General features: G+C 38.2%; 2 protein-coding genes across 4 annotated transcripts in view; both read right to left on the reverse strand.

The window, feature by feature from the left end:
• Positions 1 to 20,541, reverse strand: part of LOC111149686 (neural EGFL like 1) — an 836,166-nt gene that overhangs the window by 280,873 nt on the left and 534,752 nt on the right. The gene's annotated exons all lie outside the window — the stretch shown is intronic.
• Positions 5,103 to 6,272, reverse strand: LOC111149687 (isocitrate dehydrogenase [NAD] subunit gamma, mitochondrial-like). Its single transcript, XM_022506911.1, has one exon. It carries the CDS (start codon positions 6,270 to 6,272, stop codon positions 5,103 to 5,105), a length of 1,170 nt encoding a protein of 389 aa, XP_022362619.1.

Here is a 20,541-nt window from a genome sequence, read left to right on the forward strand (position 1 = left end):
TCTTCTTCTGTTCTCTGTGGTTCAAGCAGCTTATGGTAAAACAAAATATAAGAAAATGGAATTAATAAAGTAAAAAAAAAAAAAAATTAAGTACCAGAATGAGAAGAGAACATTTCATGGACAAAAAATGCTCATGGCATTTTTTTTTTATGCTTCCTGGTAGCCAATATAGTGGGGAATCTCTCAATGGATTACGTATCTCACATTACCTGGTAGAAGTACCCAAATTCATGGTGAAAATCAAGTGTTCCTGGTCTTCAGTTCTGAGAGGAATCTTCTCTGCTGACCTTTTAAACAGATTGTTTTTCCCCAAACTCAGAAACCTCCCGTCACAAGATTTTTCCTCTCAGACATTGAGGAAAGCTGAAGTCAGAATTTTTTTTAAAAAGATTTTATTTATTTATTTGACAGAGAGAGATCACAAGTCGGCAGAGAGGCAGGCAGAGAGAGGAGGAGGAAGCAGGCTCCCCACTAAGCAAAGAGCCCGATGCAGGGCTCGGTCCCAGGACCCTGAGACCACGACCCAAGCCGAAGGCAGAGTCTTAAACCCACTGAGCCACCCAGGTGCCCTGAAGTCAGAATTTTTAAAGCATCCTTCTATAAAAGCAAGTGTATGTATGTAGATGGTGGGGGGAGGGCAGATATTATGGAGTGATGCAGTCTAGTTGTCCAACTTTATATTGACCTTCACTGACAACCTTTTTCATAACCCTTAAGAAAGGATACTGATGAGAGAACTATCATCTGGTCACACTACAGACTCGTAAATAATAATGACTTGTTTGAAGCCACTCAGTTTTGAAGTGATTTCTTACACAGCTACAGACATCTAAAGCAACCTTACTTAATTTTTATAATGATCTTATGAAGAAAGTATCTACCCTTATTTTGCAGATGAGCAAACTGCAGATCAGAGAGGTTAAGCAACTTGTGTGGTGTCACAGAGCTCCTATGTGGAAGAGCTGGGATGAATGGCAGCTATGCCACTTGAACCATTTGTAGGGTCATTAACTACAATATAGCCATAATGAGGAGGAGTTAACTTAGAGAAAAATCAGACAATTTGTAGTTACTATTCTATTGTAGTTCTACTATTCATCAGGACTTTAAATGAAGCAGAGTAAACTGATAAAGTCTGAGATAAAATCATCTAATACATGTACAGAAATCTTCTCAGGAAACAGAAGCAGCCTGCCAACCACCTGTTTTACTGCCTTGAGGCCAATGGTGTTCTTTAGAGAGGAGCAGACTTGTAAAAGTTCACAGACTGAAGCCAGACAGCAGTATTTTGCAACAGAGTAGTTCTTCGGGTTCTCAACTCCTGCCTGTGAATTCAGGCCATTCTTTTTTTTTTTTTTTCTTCCATCTTTTTACCTTCCTTCCCATCTTACTTCCATTAATATTGAGAGTGAGCAAAATGAGCTGTACCTGCACCAGATCCTGAGGTTACAGTTGTGGACAACTCCATCATTCCTGTAGCCGAGGAACACATCGGTAGTCCCTGCGGTTGATGGGAAGGAAAGCATGTGATGATACCCAGAGGGCTGCATACTAGGTAGGATATCCAGCGCGCTCTGGGAGAACCGGGAGAGCTACTTCCCTCAATCTCAACACGGAATGGAAAGAGAGTTAGCCAAGGAAGCTTCCCAAAGATGGTACTGATTAAGTTTAGTCTTCTAAGATGAAAAGGAGATCATCACCTGAAGGGGAGAGGAACCAAGGCCATGGGCAAAGGTCTGACCTAGAAAGGATATATGGCTGTTTAACAATGAACTCTGTCTGCACTCTCTTTGGAGTGCCACAGTCTGCTGTTACTATGGTGAAGAGAAGGGACGGAAATAGTGAACTTGGGGAAGGAAGCAGATCTCAGAACATGGGAGGTCTCTCCCACACTATGTTCAGCTGACCTTCTCTTAAGGCCAAAGGATAGCTGCTGAATGAGAGGCTTTAAGTAGGGAAGTGACATGATCTTATCTTCCTTTCAGAAAGAACTTACTGAGGGCATTGCAGAAAACAGATTTAAGGGAGCTAAACTATAGGCAGGACACAAGTTAGAAATAACAGAAATTGTTAAGTTACCAATAGTGAAAAAGTCTAATGAGAAAGGAGGGGTCAGAGAGTTAAGAAGAGAGGTAACTGGATTCAAGAAATAAAAAAAAAAAGGAGACGGGTGCCTGGGTGGCTCAGTGGGTTAAGGCCTCTGCCTTCAGCTCAGGTCATGATCCCAGGGTCTGGGATCGAGCCCCACATCGGGCTCTCTGCTCAGTAGGGAGCATCCTTCCTCCTCTCTCTCTGCCTGCCTCTCTGCCTACTTGTGATCTCTGTCTGTCAAATAAATAAATAAAATCTTTTTTTAAAAAAAGGAAATAAAAAAGGAGAGAAATAAGGGGACTTCGTGGACAAGCAGATATGATTCACTCCCCTTGCTGAATGTGAGTTGCAAACCCGTAATATAAATTAAGCAACTTATCCAGTAAGTTCCAAAGACAGTATTAATTTAATTTGCTCAATTCTCCTCAGAATTATCTTTTAGAGTGGTAAAAAAGGGATAATAATTAATAATCTCTAAACACAGCAAGCACTTATCATGTGACAGTGCTATCAGCTCTGCATTTTCTCCCTCAGTCTTCCAATGACCCTATGAGGTAGATACAATGATTATCTCACTTTAAGAAATATGAGGCAGTACATTGCAGGTCCTTCATTTTTTGGGTGATTCAATAAACAAAGATTGTTTATTTTGTCTGTATTAGTCACTACATTAGGGGCTATAGAGGACAAGGGCATAGATTACACGGCATTTGCCCTAGAAATTCTCACAGCTGGGATGCCTGGGTGGCTCAGTCAGTTAAGCATATGCCTTCTGCTCAGGTCATGATCCCAGGATCCTGGGATCAAGTCCCACATCGGGGTCCTTGCTCAGTGGGGTGCCTGCTTCTCCCCTCTGCTTGCCACTCCCTCTTCTTGTGTGTACGCTCTGACAAATGAATAAATAAAATCTTAAAAAAAAAAAAAAAAGATTTGTGGTGCCTTGGTGGCTCAGTTGGTTAAGCATCTGCTTTCAGCTCAGGTCGTGATCTCAGGGTCCTGGGATCGAGCCCCGCATTGGGGTCCCTGGTCATCAGGAAGCCTGCTTCTCCCTCTCTCACTGCTTGTGTTCCCTCTCTCACTGTACCTCTCTCTGTCAAATAAATAGAATCTTTTAAAAATTAATTAATTAATTAAAATTAAAACTAAAAAAAGATTAAAAAGTTCATAGCTAAGTGGGACAAATCTAATACTGATAAATGGAAAATTCCGCTGTAATGTGTGCCATCAGAGCAGTCTAGATGAACTGTGGGATGACTCTGGAGACAACCACCTTTAACCATAAAGAGAAACTGTAGCTCAAACATACCTATTGGCATAAATACTCATTGTCAAATAGAAGTCAGTGGCCAGGTTACAGTCTGTATGGGGCTGGTTGCACCATGTATAAATTCCCCTAGTTATGGGAGAAAGAGGTACAGAGTGGGTAGTGTCTGTTCAGGTAGCATGGGGTTGTGCAGCCGTGGAGGTGGGAGGACTGCAAGCCAAAATTCACCCATTGCTCTACTCATCAAACCATGCCTCTGGTGCAGCTCTAGATCTGCCCAGAGCAGGGCACCATGTGGGGCAGTGGCAGCCCTGGCCAACGATACATCCAATGTCCACTAAGAGAATATCGTGAATATTTTATAACTAACTTCTCCCTGCTGGCCTTGTTCTTAAAGACAGACTTCTAGATGGGTAAATAGTCACTTCCTGCTCAAACTAAATCCTCTCAAACCCTGGCCCTGACTTGATATATAAGGAGCATAAGATGATAATGTAGTATGAAAAGGCAGAGACTTCTGGAAACCATAAGGAATTTTTCAAGTCTAAAAGTCCACTGTCTTTAACTTGTGGTTAATGGTTCATGAACCACAGCAGGATGAACATTAAAGCTGAGACACAAAAGTTTCCAAAATAGTTTAAGGATTCACTGTTTTTCTCCACCTCACTTTTATTTGCAGTCCATTCCTGCAGATGAAACCACTGAAAGTTTTCATAAAACCATTGTATTTATTTCCAACTTGGGTAATAACAATGTCTGAGCCCTAATAAATTATCATTACTGTTTGTGTATTTCCCAACTATGATCTTAAAAATACTGTAAATAAAATATATTCTGATGACAGTAAGTGACAGTAAACATTTCATTTTCTTTTCACTTTTCAATTTTTTCATTTCATGTCACTTTTCATTTACTTATGTATATGCTTTCCTTAAAAAAGGAGATTGAAAGAAAGCAAATGATCCTGAACTGTGAAGCATTGAATATGGAGTTTATAACCCAAAATTACATTTGTACAGCAAAGAACCAGGGGTCCTGTACCTGTTAACTGGGGATTTGAACTCTAGATTCTTGAGGCCAACTGGAAGGAATTCAAGAATGCAGGAGAGCTGCAGTGTTCAGGGATGTCCACATGTAAAAAATGATACCACTGAAAATTCCTTCGAAATATGAACACAACCATGGAAAAAGATGAGATACTTAGCAGGGAGTGGAAGCATTCTGTACTAGCTCAGCTTTATGGTACCTTATTTATTATTAAGGTTACAATGTATATTTTGTAAGCAAATTTTATTGCACTAATTAACTCATTAACAACCTCTAGAGAGAAGCCAGATTTCTCTGCAGGATGATTTGCTGAATTTTAATGACCCAGATAAAGAGAAAAATCAGTGTTCCAGGTTGTGAGAAAGCCCCAGGATTTACAAACAGCTCTGATTTATTCAGTGTATCATGACATCGAGAAGTGTGAACTATGGATTAAAATAGAGAAGAATTCCTCAATACATATATAACACAATAGATTCGGCTAATTTAAACAAGCAATGTTTATGGCATTCATGACGTTTTCATCTCATAGAATAAATCAGATTTACTTCTCCTGTCTCTTCTGAGTTGGAGCAGGAGCAGGAACTAGTTTATTCCAGAGTCTACATCATCCGAGCTGGCTGGAGTGCCTAAGTGAGAAGAGGAAGGTAAAGAGTAGGAGAGACTTGGGGAATAGCCCAGCCTCCAAGGCACTGACCATTTAACTGACAGTACTAATGTGGTTTATTATATCTTGAATGATGTCCATTGTGGTACTCTGGCCTCCAATGTCCGGAGTGTGAATGTTTCTGTTCTCCAAGGATGCCAAGACTGCAGTGCGAATGGAGGTGGCATAGGAGTGGAGCTTGAGGTAATCCAGCATAATACAGCTTGCCAGCAGCATGGCAGTTGGGTTGGCCATATTCTTATTGGCTAAATTTCTGCCCGACTGCCTTGACGCTATTTCAAACACCGCGCACACATGTCCATAGTTCGCTCCAGGCACAAGGCCTGCTCCCCCAACCAACCCTATGCAGACATTGTTGACAATGTTGCCATAAAGATTGGGCATCACCATGACATCAAACTGCTGGGGCCAGGATACCAACTGCGTGGTGGTGTTATCCACAGTCATGCCCTCGAAGGTCAGCTGAGGATAGCAGGAGGCTACTTCCTTACAACACTGGAGGAAAAGACCATCTCCCAGTTTCATGATGTTGGCCTTGTGCACCACTGTCACTTTCTTGCGTCCCATTTCTTGGGCCAGCTGGAAGGCATATTCAGCAATGCGCAAAGACTTGGCCTTGGTAATGATCTTGAGGCTCTCGATCACTCCCTTCCCACTCTCATGCTCTAGGTTGCTGTATTCACCCTCTGTGTTTTCCCGAACAACTAAGATGTCTACGTCCTTGTGCCGGGTCTCCACGCCTGGCAGGCTTTTAAAATGGATGACGTTGGCATAGAGATCTAGAGTGGTGCGAAACATGTTGTTACGGGACTTGTGAGATGGTGGCAGGTTGTGGTCAGTTTCAATGTTGCCCTTCAAAGCCACACGGTTTCGGCTGACTGCCATGATGGCATTGTGAATGTCCTCTTCACCAGAAGTGGAGTTAACCATTATCTCCTCAAAGTCCACAGGCACACGTGCATGTCTGAATACAGTCTTGACATGCAGCATAAGTTCAGGTCCAATGCCATCCCCAGGAATCAGAGTCACAGTGTGTCGCCCACCATACTTGGCCAATGGAAGAATACTGCGTTTGAAAGAGAAGCTCCTCAGTGAGGTCTCACGGCCAAATAAAATCTCCCGAGAATGGCAGAGAGTAGAAGGTCGCAACATGGCCTTCACCGAGCAAATGGTAGCTGGCAGCATCTTCAATGAGATGATCATTAAGTAGAGAGTAATTTATGTAAAGATATGCATTCTTCCTCTTGTTTTGAATTGGCTTCTTTTGGTGGAATTCTAGATCCATAATTCTTGCTAGGTAACAACTCTCTCTCCTTCCTTGTATTCTATTTTGACATTCTACTGCAGTGAGAATGAGAGCTAGCCAAGAAGTGATATCTACTATAGAAAATTTATTCTATGTGTTCAGCTCTGTATGATATACTTTTTCAAAACTGGCTTTATATTTTAGAGCAGTTTTAGGTTCATAGAAAAATTGAATGCGAGGTACAGAGATTTCACAGACAACACCTACAGCCCATAAAATTCTCCCCCATTATCAAAATACTGCACCAGAGTGGTACGTTTGTTACAACTCATGAACTTACATTGACAAAACATTTTCACCCAAAGTCCATAGTTTAAACTAGAGTTCACTCCGAGGGTAGTACTTTTGGAGTTTGGACAAATAGATAATGGGGTGTATTCTCCCACGATAGTATTATATGGTATAGTTTCACAGCCCTAAAAATCTGCTCTGCTTTGCCTACTTATCATTCACTTCCCCCAGCCCGATAACCACTGATCTTTTCAGTGTCTCCACAGTTTTGCATTTCCCAGGATGTCATATAATTGAAATCACACTGTATACAGCCTCTTCAGCTTGGCCTCATTGATTTAGTAATATGCAGTTAAGGTTACCTCCATGTCTTTTCATGGACCGTATCTCATTACTTTTTAGCACAGAACTAAATCCCACTGTCTGGATGTACCACAGTTTAGATATTCACCTCATGAAGGACATTTTGGTATTTTCCAGGTTTTGGTAATTAGAAATGAAGCTACCACAAACATACATGTGCAGGTTTTCTGTGGACATAAATTTTCAACTTATTTGAGTAAGTAACAAGGAACACAACTTCTGGATTCTATGGTAAAAGTATGATTGGTTTTGCCAGAAACTGCTCAACTGTCCTCCAAAGTAGTTGTACCACTTTTCATTCTGACCAGCAGTTAATTAAAATTCCCATCGTTCTATAACCTTGTCAGAATTTGTTGTCAGTGTTCCAGACTTTAGTCATTCTAATAGGCATGCACTGGTATCTCATTGTCTTAATTTGCATTTCCCTGATGACATACAATGTCAAGTATCTTTTCATATGCTTATTTGCCATCTTCTTTGATGAGGTATCTGCCAAGGTTTTAGCTGATTTTTTAACTGGATTGTTTGTTTTCTTATTGTCGAGTTTTAAGAGTTCTTTGTATTTTTTGGATGACAGTCTTTTATCAGATGTGCCTTTTGCAAATAATTTCTCCCAGTCTGTGGCTTGTCTTCTCATTTGCTTGAGTTTGTATTTTTTTTAGAGAAGTTTTTAACTTTAACAAAGTCCATCTTATTATTTCTTTCATGGATCCTGCCTTTGGTGTTATATCTAAAAAGTCATCACCATGGGGAGCCTGGGTGGCTCAATCGATTAAGCATCTATGTTCAGCTCAGGTCATGATCCCATAGTCCCAGGATGGAGTCCCACATTGGGCTCCTTGCTTAGCAGGGAGACTGCTTCTCCTTTTCCCACTCGCCCTGCTCATGCTCTCTCTCTCTCTCTCTCTAAAATAAATGAAATCTTTAAAAAATAAATAAATAAGAGTAAAATGTCATCACCATATACAATGTCATCTAGATTTTCTCCTACGTTATATTCTTTGAGTGTTATAGTTTTGTATATTACATATAAGGCTAAGATCCATTTTGAGTTAATTTTAGTGATGGATTTAAGGTCTGTCTAGATTTTTTTTTTTTTTTTTTGCATTTGTATGTCCAGTTGTTCTAACACCATTTGCTGGAAAGATTATTTTTGCACCATTATGATGTTTTGTTCCTTTGCCAACAATCAGTTGACTATTTGTATTTCTGGGTTCCCTATTCTCTTCCATTGATTTATTTATCTGTTCTTCTGCCAATATCACTGCCTTGATTACTGTAGCATCTTTAGTAAATCTTGAAGTTGAGGACTTTCAGTTTTCCAGTTTTCCTCTTCAATATTGCGTTGGTTCTTGTGGGTTTTTGCTTCACCGTATATACTTTGGAATCAGCTTATTGATATCCAAAAAACAACTTTCTGAGATTTTGATTAACTTTGCATTGAATCTATACATCAAGTGGGGAAGACCTGATATCTTGACAATACTAAGACAACCTATCCATGAATAGAAAACTCAATTTATTTAGTTCTTCTTTGATTTTCTTCATCAGAATTTTATAGTTTTCCTCATATGTGTCTTCTACATATTTTTTATTTATACGTAAGTATTTCATTTTAAGGGATGCTAACATAAATGATATTGAAGTTTTAATTTTGAATTCCACTTATTCATTACTAGTATATAGGAAAACAACTGACCTTTCTGTATTAACTTTATATCCTATAATCTTATTATAATCACTTATTAGTTCCAGTAAGTTTTTTCTGCTGATTCTTTCACATTTTCTACATAATCTTCTCACCTGCAAACAACAGTTTCATTTCTTCACTTTCAATTTGTATACCTTTAACTTCCATGTCTTACACCATTAGTTAGAAATTCTAGTATAATATTGAAAAGGAGTGTTAGAGGAGACATCCTTGCCTTGTACTTGATCTCTGTGGAAAGCTTTGTGTTCTCCAAGTATGATGTTAGCTGTAGGTTGTATGTAGATATTCTTAATAAAGTTAATGAAGTTCTCTATTCCTAGTTTTATCATGAATGGGTGTTGGATTTTGTCAAATGCTTTCCTGCATCTACTGGTACGATCATGTGATTTTTCTTTTCTTTTTTTTTTTTTTAGCCTAATAAAGTGATGGATTACATTAACTGATTTTTTATTGTTGAACCAGCACTATATACCTGACATAAATCTCAATTATGTTTTATAATTCTTTTATACATTGTTATATTCAATTTGCTAATATTTTTTTGAAGATTTTTGCATCTACGCTCCTGAGAGATTGCTCTGTCATTTTCTATTCTTGTAACATCCTTGTATGGTCTTTTTAGTAGGGTATTGTTGATCTTATAGAATGAGTTAGAGGTATTTTCTCTTTCCATCATCTGGAATATATTGTAGAGAACTGGTATAATTTCTTTCTTAAATTGGTATCATTTTTTTCTTAAATGTGAATCCATCTGGGCCTGATGATTTCTGTTTTGGAAGACTATTAATTACTGATTCAATTTTTAAACATATGTAAGTTTATTCAGATAGTCTGCTGCTTCTGATGTGAATTGTGACAAATAATTCTATTTCAAAGAATTGTTCTATTTCATCTAGGTTATCAAATTTGTGGGCATAAAGTTCCTCATAAAAATTCCTTATTATCCTTTTTAATGTCCATAGGATTTGTAGTAATGTCCCTTCTTTCATTTCTGATATTAGCAATTTAGGTTCTTTCTCTTTTTTTTTTTAGCCTCTCTAAAGTCTTACTAATTTCATTGATCTTTCCAAAGAGCCTGTTTAGGTTTGGTTTTATTGATTCCCTCTATTGATTTGTTATTTTCAATTTCATTGACTGCTACTCCATTTTTTTTTTTGCTTACTTTAGACTTATCCATCTTTTTCTAGTTTCCTAAAGTAAAGCCTTATATTGTTGATTATACAACTTTATTCTTTTCTATTATATGCATTCGCTACTACACATTTCCCTCTAAATACAGCTTTTACCACACCCCACAAATTTTGATAAGCTGTGTTTTCGTTTTCATTTTGTTCAAAATATATATTTCAACTTCTTGAAATTTCTTCTTTGACCCACATGTTATTTAGAAAGGTGTTGTTTAATCGTCACATTTATTTTAGGATTCTCCTGCTATCTTTCTGTTACTGATTTCTAGTTTAATTTCATTGTGGTCTCACAACAGACATTATTTGATTCAATTCTTTTATATTTGTTAAGGTGTGTTTTATGGCCCAGAATGTGTTCTCAGTAAATCTCCCTTGTGAGTTTGAGAAAAATGTGTATTCTGCTCTTACTGGGTGAAATAGTCTGTATATGTCAATTATACCCAGGTCATGATGATGTTATTTAGCTCAACGTTGTCCTTACTCATTTTCTGCCTACTGGAGTTTGTTCCTTTTTATTGTTAACTTGTTGAGAAACTGACAAACACTATTCTAAAATGATTGCGCTATTTTAGATCTATACCAGCAATGCAAGAGAATTACAGCTTCTTCACATCCTCACCAAGACTTGATATGTATTTCTAATTTTAGCCATTCTAACATGTTGTGGTAGTATCTCACAGTTTTTGATTTGCATTTCCCTTCTAACTGTGATGATCAGTGTCTTTTAATGCATTTTCCTAGCTCAGAGTTACAAGGATTAATATCTATGTATATCTAGAAATCAACCACTCAACCTGCAAAGCAGGCAACATCTATGCTTCACAAAGCCATCCCAGCTATGCCACTTAATTGAAAATAAGGCATATCTTTAATTATAAACCAGCTACAATCTCATGTTCATTTAACTTGGTGCAGGTTAGTCATTGGTAGATGAGGTAGGGGAGTTATTTATGCAGACTTCCAAAGGTCTATTAAAATCCTAGAAGATGAAGATACAGACCTAAAAATGACTACCAGTATAGAACACTCATCACTTCTAAGGTATTGTGCTGGATATTTTACATACATCATCATAATCTACCAAGGTAGACATTGTAGTCCCCATTTTACAGATGAAGAAAATGGCTATCACAGAAAGGTGTGAATATCTGCCAAATTCCTATCATTATGAATTAATAGAGAATGGCAAGAGGTAAGGTGAGCATATCCAGGGACCCCAGAGGCCTAAGCCAGTGCTTCTCAAACTTGATCACCACAGGATCTCACTGAAATAGAGATTCTAATTCAGCAGTTTTGTTGAGGGAAGAGTGCAGATTCTGCCTTACTAAAGAGGTCCCTAGTGAGACAGAGTCTCCTGGTCCCTTAGCACAGTTTGAGTAGCAACAGCCTATCTTTACCTCCCCACAAGGGAGGTAAAGCCAGGTGGGGCCAGCACTGGTGTGCTGGGACGCAGCCCACTGGGAGTAAAGAAAGGAAACATTACTGCTTCCTCCTCCTGGAAATTGATATAAAACAGCTGTAGAGTAGGAGCCAGCTGGACCTGTTTGTCACTTAATATGTCACATAAGATAGATAATAGCTGTCCACCACCAGGGCCAGAGGCTGGAGCAGATGACTATCCAGAGAGAGAACAATGGAAGAGAAATGACCCAGGCCCGGCTACACAATACTGTTTCTGCCAACGGGCCACTGTTACATAATGATACACACAAATCTTCCTCATGTTGGAAAGAAGATAAACCTTTTAAAGGTGTGTATGAAGAAGGAAGGAAGCCCTGAGAATGGGATTATAAAACGGATGGTGGTTGAGATTTTAATAGCCAGGCTGATCTACAAATGTACATGGACAAGTGAAAAAGTTCTTAATCTTAGTGGAAAAAAAAAGATATATGTGGTACAGCTAAAAGAATAACAAGGGTGCCATCGTTTCACATATTCCAGGGGTAAGAGTTCATTGAAGTCAATTTTAAATGTAACGCTAAGATAGTATAATGGTTTAAGTCAGGGAGAGAGACTAGAGCTTGGATTTTAAAAATTATCCTTTGGAGGAGAAGCAGTAAGGTGGCTAGCCTGGTGGCAGGAAGGCCAATTAACAGGCTATCACCCAAAAAGTGATCCCCAAACCAGCAACGTCAGGCTTTCCACAAACTGGTTAGAAATGCAAATTTTTGGGACTATCCTTGGACTTATTAAATCAGAAGTCTGGAGTTGGAACCCAACAATCTATGTTTTAATGATGCTGATACATACTGAAGTTTGAGAACCACTGGGCTATGAAATTGTCCCAAGAGGAAAAGCAGCTGTACTAAAGTAAAGACAGTGAAGAAGGAGAGAAATTCTTTCAGAGATATTTTGGAGATTAAAAACTGGACTAGACTAATGACCTAGGAGACACTGAATATTATGCTTAACGTCTTTAACAGACTGGGTGGATGATACCACTGATAAAAATGTGTAACACTGGAAAAAGAGCAGTTGGGTCAGGGTACTAAGGACAGAAAATGAGCTAAGTTTCAGCTACGACATGTTTGGGAAGCCTGTAGGACATCCACAAAAAGATGCCCAGTGGGTGTCTTAATAAATGAGACAGCTGCAGAGAAAAGATTGTGGGTGATGACAGAAATTCAGGAGTCACCAACATATGGGAGAGAGTAAACCACACAGGTGTGTATAATATAGCCTCGAGCAGAGGTTTTCAGCTTTTCCTCTACTAGGGCAAATGATGAATGGCATTCATAAGAGACACACACCAGACATACACACATATGAACAAAAGTCATTGACCAAATAAAGCAAAGCATTCCCAATGCTGTTTTTTTAGGTTATATTTTCAAAAGCATTGTAATAGTAAATGATGAATAAAACTATTTGACGATCTCAAAACATCATTTTTTGAGGGAAAAATACAGATGACTAATCTAACATAAAAAACTATGTAGAACTGTATTTTAAAAATCAAATTTAAACCTCTATGAGTAATAAAAAAGCATATACTAATACAGAAAAGTAACTCATTTTATAATTAAACATGTAGCACATAATATTTATATTTATTCACGACGTTAATATAAATAATACTGTGCATGTCATTTGGCTCATCACATTGCCTTTGATTTGGAACCTGTAACTAGACTGTATTCTCATTTCTATGCTATGCAGAAATAGATGCATATCCATGCTTTCTTCACCTCCCTCCATCATTAAAAATGCATCCATGGGTAAAATCAAGGAAACAAACTATAAGTAACAAACTATAAATCCCCAGTTTACAAATAATATCTCAAAATTGTTGTAACTATCAATGACATACCAATAACCATAGTTTGCAGATATTTTCAGCTAATATAAAATAGGCCATGAATTATAATCAATTCACTTCCAGCTAACTCAAAGTCCTTCCTTTCCCACACAAACAAGCAGGCTCTACTGAAGTGCAAATGAGTTCCTGTGACATCCTTATAATGGTAACTCTGAGGCGAGTCAATTTAAAAAAGTAAACCATTTGCAAGCGCTTGTAACTTAATGCTTTATGAATAAGTGAGTGGTTTTGACACATGTCCTGATTGATTCTGACACCGTAATATGTCAAGAGGTCAAGAAATACTAGGCTAGTAAGATGATTGTAGTGAAAGCACAGAAAAAGGATGTGGACAAAACTAGAGATCATAAGTCAATATTTGGAACACACAGAGAGGACTATGGGACAAGCTATCAGGGAGGGAGGAGGAAAATAAAAATAAAAGGATGGCACAGAAGCCAAGAAAAGTGAAAGATGCAAGGAAGGAGTAGTCAACAGTGTCAATATCCTGTTGACACCCTAAGCAAAATTAGGGGTGGCAATCATGGAGTCACTGACAACCACCATTAGGCTGCACTGATTAGTGATCGAGAGCACAGGCTCCAGAGCCAAACTGCCTGCCATATATGACCTCTGTAGTTTTTGCAATATTCATGACCTCTTTTGGAACTTAAACTATAGTGAGAGTAGACAACAGAAAATACATGGCAGATAGACAGACAGATAAACAAGCAAGCAACATACCAGTGGATCTTTCAATGTCAGCAGAAATGCTACGAAACAAATATGAAACCTCCTGCCTTCAAGGAGTTTGTGTTCTAGGCAGAGTTAAACAAAATGTGTGTAGGTATAACATGGGTCAAGGCTAAATGGTTCCTGAGTGACATAACCAGGGCACGAAGTGCAGAAGATGGACAGACCACATGCTTGAGCTCGGGTGGGGAGGGAAAGGGCTTTAGCCAAATCTCAAAGAAGGGATAGCAGTAGATACATATGGAGGGAAGGAGAGAAATTCTGAAGTGGAGGCAAAATCTGAAAGCCTGTAGGGTAACTATGCATGCCCATTTGGCTAAAAGGAAGGGTTTAGGTAGAAAAACAGTGGCAGACAAGGGGGTAAATTAAATTGGGGTCAGAGGGTCAAAAACCTTGCATGGCAAACTGAGGAAATTTATGATACCCTGAAGGGAGCAGAGAAACATTTAAGGTTTTTGAAATTTAAAAAAAAAAAAAAAAAGGTATTGAAAGATACCACTTTAAAAAGGAAAACATGCAAGTAAAAAGAGAGACAATAAATTTTCAACACCCGAGAGCACTTTATACCAAAGCTTTGCCTCACTGAAAGCAGTAATTTTAGCACACACTCTTACAAAAACTCTCAAAATCCACTTCATGTTATCTTACAGAATCATGATTAAGAATACTGTTTTATCAATAATTTTTCTAAAAAGATCAATGCATGGAGATTTAATTTGTTCCATTTTCTCTATTACAACATTAATGCAATTTCTCTCCTGTCATTCTATCGCTATCTAATTACCACAGAAGAGCTAAAAAAAGGCACAGTTCTCACAGAACTGTGGAGAGCCAGATTGAAAGTAATCCAAAAATGCCCTCCTTATTTTCCAGACAAGAACCCACAGGATACAATACCACATCCACTGAAAAAGCCCTTGTCTGAGGAAAAGCTACACTTATATTTGCCCTAAGAAGAGTTTTTTTGGATACAGTTTTCATTAGTAAAGGCAAAAATCCACTCTCAGCAAAAAGGGTATTAAGGTGGGGGTGGGGAGTTCACATTATTGATGTGGTTTGTTTTTGTTTTTGTCTGAAACAGTGAGGTTTATAGTCTAGTCATGAAACTGATACTTACGGGACATTAGACTTCCTTAGAAAGAAGACAGGTAAAGACTTAAGATGACAGGTCAGTTGGAAACAACTTATCTTTTACCTTCCCTTCTAACTAAACATTACAGCCACAAGAACAACTCCATTAAATACTTTTCTGTTACATGAGTCCTTGACTACGCCACTCTAAATAATTTTTCCCTATATAGGAAGATTGCAGCCTTCCAAGAACTATACCCACAAGTGTGATTATTATACCCTCCTTCAACTGCTGTGCATTTCAGAGGCTTTCCTTTTAAGCAGGTATAGCAAAAAAATCTCTTTGGGCTAACAATGATTGGACACACAAGTCAATGAAGTCCTCTCTGTGACATCTGTCTCAATTTTTAGTTCTAAAGAGACACAGACTACATAACTCTTGAAAGCCGCTCAACCAATCACTGCAGGTTTTCTCAATAAGTCTCACTTTCAATTAGCCCTAAATCATAGCTCCTATAAAGCACATTCTATACCTGTTAAAACTATTTTTTCCAATATGGTTACCATAATAAGTACAGAATCTGAAATCAGAGGAGGCTTTCTGAAGCCAGCTAGTTTAGCTAACTGGTTTATCTATGGTCAGTATTACAAAGCAGGTGTAATTTATGCAAATCTAAAAATGTTCTGAAATGGATTTTTTCCATCCTGTGACTGCAAATGCCCTCCCTTAATTCAAAATGGAAAATGACCTCTACTGGGCACCACATCCAACACTGTATGGTAAGTAATACTTTATCTCAGTCTGAAAAATGCAACTATGAGGTAGGTGTTATTACTGTTGCATTATAATTAAGGAAAGTGATATGCCAGGAGGATTAATAATTCCTGTTAAGTTGGCAGGTGATTCAGACTCAAGTCTCTTCCACCTAAGCTTGTGTTCTTTCTCCTACGTCATGCTGCTTTTCTTTGGTGCTATTTTGTCTCCATGTGTCCTCTCCCCATCTCGTTCCCTCTCCCATCCTTGAGAAGGGAAAGAAGAGTCTCACACAAAAAACTCGATCACTATGACAGACTTTTCAGGCATCTGAGACATGAACTGATAATTATACAAAACTAAAAATACCCACAAACAAATTTCCAAGATTATTGGTTAAATGCATGCACTTACATCAGCTCCTTCTTGAAATCCAATGAAGTTCTATTTAAGTTTTTGAGTTTTTAAAACTGTATACCTAGAAGAGCAATGAGAATGTTAGGAGAGCAAATTTTAGGAAGCAGGAAAGCAGATGAAAGAGTGATGACTGAATTTGCAGATTTGAAAAGTTGAATCCCGCTCAGTGAGAGAAGCCAAGAAAGAATTTATTTTGCATCACAGAACCCAAAAGGCTCAGGAATTGGCAACAGGGGCAGGTCAAGGTGGGCTGAAGGTCTCCTTAAAGTATGTAGTTACCCAGATCCTCTTCTCTATCATTCTGTTATATGACTGCCCCTCCACCAGTTTAGGAGAACATGGGACATTTATGCTCTATACTGAGGAACACCATTCACAACCAAGTGCTAACTCAGTACTGGATTCAGGGGAAATTAGTGAACATTTATAGAGCAAACAGAATGCTGAGATCCCTGCTTAGCTTCCCTAGGCAGGAGCTTTGAAAATTATTTTCTAAGGAAACCAACTAAAAATAAAATAAAGATACTGACAATCAAGTGCTTACCAAAAGAATGACCCAGATCACCTTACATTGAATTTCACTGTCAACCACATACCCATTTGCACAGAACTTTCAATTAGTGTCTTTCTATCCAGCTCTTAAGTGGGAGTGAAGAGCCAGGTTCAAACACACGGGAGGAAGCTTCTATTGTAAATGACAAAAGCCAGAGCAAATCAACAAACAGAAGCACTGAGGAAGATACAAGGACTCCATCAAGAGAAGAAAACATCAAATAAACCGTCATTAATGCCTTCAGAGAAAAAACACTGCTGCATTCACGAAACGAAAACAATATGCTATGAAAAAACATAGAGGGGGCGCCTGGGTGGCTCAGTCGGTTAAGGGTCCACCCTTGGTTCAGGTGATGATCACAAGGTCCTGGGATTGAGCCCCAGGTCAGTCTTCTTCCTCAGTGGGGAGCCTGCCTCTCCCTCCCTCTGCCTGCTGGAAAATGTGTTCCATCAAGCCAGAGCAAAAAAACAAGAAAGAATGTGTATGACTTACAGGAACAGGACCTACCATCCCAGGGAGCTGTAAAGGGGATTCCCAGAATCCTGGTGAAGAGATATTCCCGGAACATGAGCTATGTGGCAAGCCTAGAAATCAACCAACATTTGGGGGAAATTTATTCATGAACAAGAAAGTGTTAATATCTTTAGGAGTATTTATATAACTGATAAGAGTTTGGGGATAAATTATGATAAATCCATAACATACTGTGCTATAAAATCTACTAATCCAGGTGCCTGGGTGTCTCACTTCACTAAACATCTGCCTTTAGCTCAGGTCCTAATCCCCAAATCCTGGGATCAAGCCCAGCATCAGGTTCCCTGTTCAGCAAGCAGTCTGCTTGTCCCTCTCCCTCTGCCTGCAGCTACCCCTGCTTGCGCTTTCTGTCAAATAAATAAAAATCTTAAAAAAAAAAAGAAAAAAGAAAAAAGAAAAAAACCTATATGGGGCGCCTGGGTGGCTCAGTGGGTTAAAGCCTCTGCCTTCAGCTCGGTTCATGATCCTGGAGTCCTGGGATCGAGCCCTGCATTGGGCTCTCTGCTCTGCAGGGAGCCTGCTTCCTCCTCTCTCTCTGCCTGCCTCTTTGCCTACTTGTGATCTCTGTCAAATAAATAAATAAAATATTTTAAAAATAAAAAAATAAAAACATAATTTAAAAATCTATGAACAGAGTGATTGTTAATGACAGGGGAACAAAGATCAGTGCAAGAAAGGAAACCAAGTATACTTGTTAATTCATTCTTCAGTAGCTTGTATATAGTCACCATAACACAAACACAGAATAACTAACAAAAAGATGTGTGCTGAGGTGTAATTAAGACAGCCAAATCCCCATGTTATATGGTAGGAAGTCAATAAAAAAAATGTCAAAATTGGAAGTATGAAGAAGTAGCAAAGAAAGATGCTGTTTAGAGATATGGATGAAAACAGCAAAAGAATCTGTTAAAAGTCCTGAAAGTGGTTGCCTATAAGGACAAGAAATGGGGAAATTTTTCAAGGGGATTCATCATCTTTATAAAGCCTTCTAGAACAATTTGGCTTTTTAAATTACATGTATGTATAAATTCACAGAAACAAAAATTAATTTTTGAATGTCCATTCATAGATTTTTTTTTCATTGAAGGCAGCAAAGTATGAGAGTTAAAAGTTAGCAGACTGCTTAGGATGTTACCCTACCTCTTTCATTTGCAACCATTTGCCCTTGGGAAAATTGCTTTAAAAAAAAAAAACTCTGCCTCAGTTTCCTATTTCACAAATGAGGGTTATAATACTTTCCTCAAAGAGTTTTTGAGGATTAAATACATGCAATTTGAACAGTGCCTAATTCAATGCATGTTTATAATCATTTTTACTTGTGCAAATACAATATCTGAGGGTATTCTCTATCACTCTAAATAACCAAAGGAATAAAACTAAAACAGCATTTCATTTTATTTCATTCCAATTTCATATTACATTTATTGGCTCAAAATTGTAACTTAAAAAATTTGAAGAACCATGAACTAACATTCTATGCAGCAAGTGATGTATTAAGTAACCCTTTGATAACCAAAAACAGTTGGCTAGTATGATCACTTCTTCAATGTCTGTTCAATAAGGTACAGAGGTTCTTTAATATTACATCCACTTGAAGAATATTTACAGCCCTTAATATTCTAACCTTTCTCTACTTAGCAATTTGAGAAATTGATGGAAAGTATTAATACGTCTTCTAGGGGAAAATGAATTAACTTTCATTTATAGTTCTCCCTTTACCAAAAAGAAATTATTTTAAAGGCTGTCTTCAAATTTTCTGAGCATTGACTAATCTTTTAGTATTTTTAGGGCCAATATCCATGTGAGTTAAAATTCATTCATCTAAAGTATGTCGAGAAAAAGGGAGAGGATCCTCACAATAGCCCTCAAGACAGAATATCATTTTCCCTGATGTAAATGAGGACTCTATCGGCTGCATATTTATTAATCTGTTGGCTTACCAGCTAGAAGACAGAAAATTCTCCAGCAACTTATAATACTTCTCTTCACTGAGCTGCAGTTTGTTATGAGGTGTCAAAGAATGAGAATGTGCATACAGAAGTGGCCAACTGAAGGTAAATGTTTTATCTGGGTTTTGTCCCCAACTCCCAAACACAGTGTTTAAAAATGAAATACACATTAAAAAAAAACCCAAACAATCCAATTTAAAAAATAGGGAGACACCTGAATAGATACTTATCCAAAGAAGACATACAGATGGTCAGTAGCACGGGAGATGATGGCCGACATCACTTATCATCAGAGAAATGCAAATCAAACCCACAGTGAAAAATCATCCCACATCTGTCAGAATGGCAAGCACCAAAAAGACGAGAAATAAGTGTTAGCAAGGGTGTGGGGGAAAGGGAACTCTTGAGCACTGCTGGGGAGAAGGCAAACTGGTGCAGTTACTGTGGAAAACAGCACAGAAGTTCCTCAAAAACTGAAAATGAAAAGTAGGACTACCATACAATCCAGCAATTCCACTTCTGGGTATCTACCTGAAGAAAACAAAAACGTAACTCAAAAAGATACATGCATCTCTAAGTTCACTTAAGTATTATTTATAACAGCCAAGTTACGGAAGCAAACTAAGTGTCCATCACGGAAGAATAAAGACACACACACAAATGGAATATGTGTGTCTTCCATAACAACAACAACAACAAACACAACAATGAAATCTTGCCTTTTGTGACAACACAGATGGACCTGGGGGCTATGACAGTAAGTGAAGTAGGTCAGAGAAAGACGAATATTACATGATTTACTCACATGTGTTACGTTTTTAAAAAACGAACAAAATAGAAACAAAATCATTAACATAGAGAACAAACTAGTGTTTGTCAGAGAGGAGAGGTGTAGGGGTAGGGGCAAAATAGATGAAGGGGACTAAAAGGTAAAAACTGCCAGTTATGGGCACCTGCGTGGCTCAGTTGGTTAAGCAACTGCCTTCAGCTCAGGTCAGGATCCCAGAGTCCTGGGATTGAGTCCCGCATCAGGCTCCCTGCTCCATGGGGAGTCTGCTTCTCCCTCTGACTTTCTCCCCTCTCATGCTCCCTCTCACTGTCTCTCTCTCAAATAAACAAATAAAATCTTTAAAAAAAAAAAAAAAACTGCCAGTTATAAAACAAGTCAAAGGGATGTAAAGGACGGCATAGGGGATATAGTCAATAATACTGTGATAACTTCATATGGTGACAGATGGTAATTAAACTCATCATGATTTCATAATGTATATAAATGTTAAATGACTATTTATGAACCTGAAACTAATATAATGTTGTATTCCAGCTATACTTTGATTTTAAAAAA

This window comes from Enhydra lutris, unplaced genomic scaffold (genome assembly GCF_002288905.1).
Source record: "Enhydra lutris kenyoni isolate GAN:26980312 unplaced genomic scaffold, ASM228890v2 scaffoldscaffold22, whole genome shotgun sequence".
NCBI lineage: Eukaryota > Metazoa > Chordata > Mammalia > Carnivora > Mustelidae > Enhydra > Enhydra lutris.

Bases quoted from the DNA above. Each gene is read 5' to 3' on its own strand.
- LOC111149687 (XM_022506911.1), bottom strand. From the start codon at position 6,272: ATGATCATCTCATTGAAGATGCTGCCAGCTACCATTTGCTCGGTGAAG.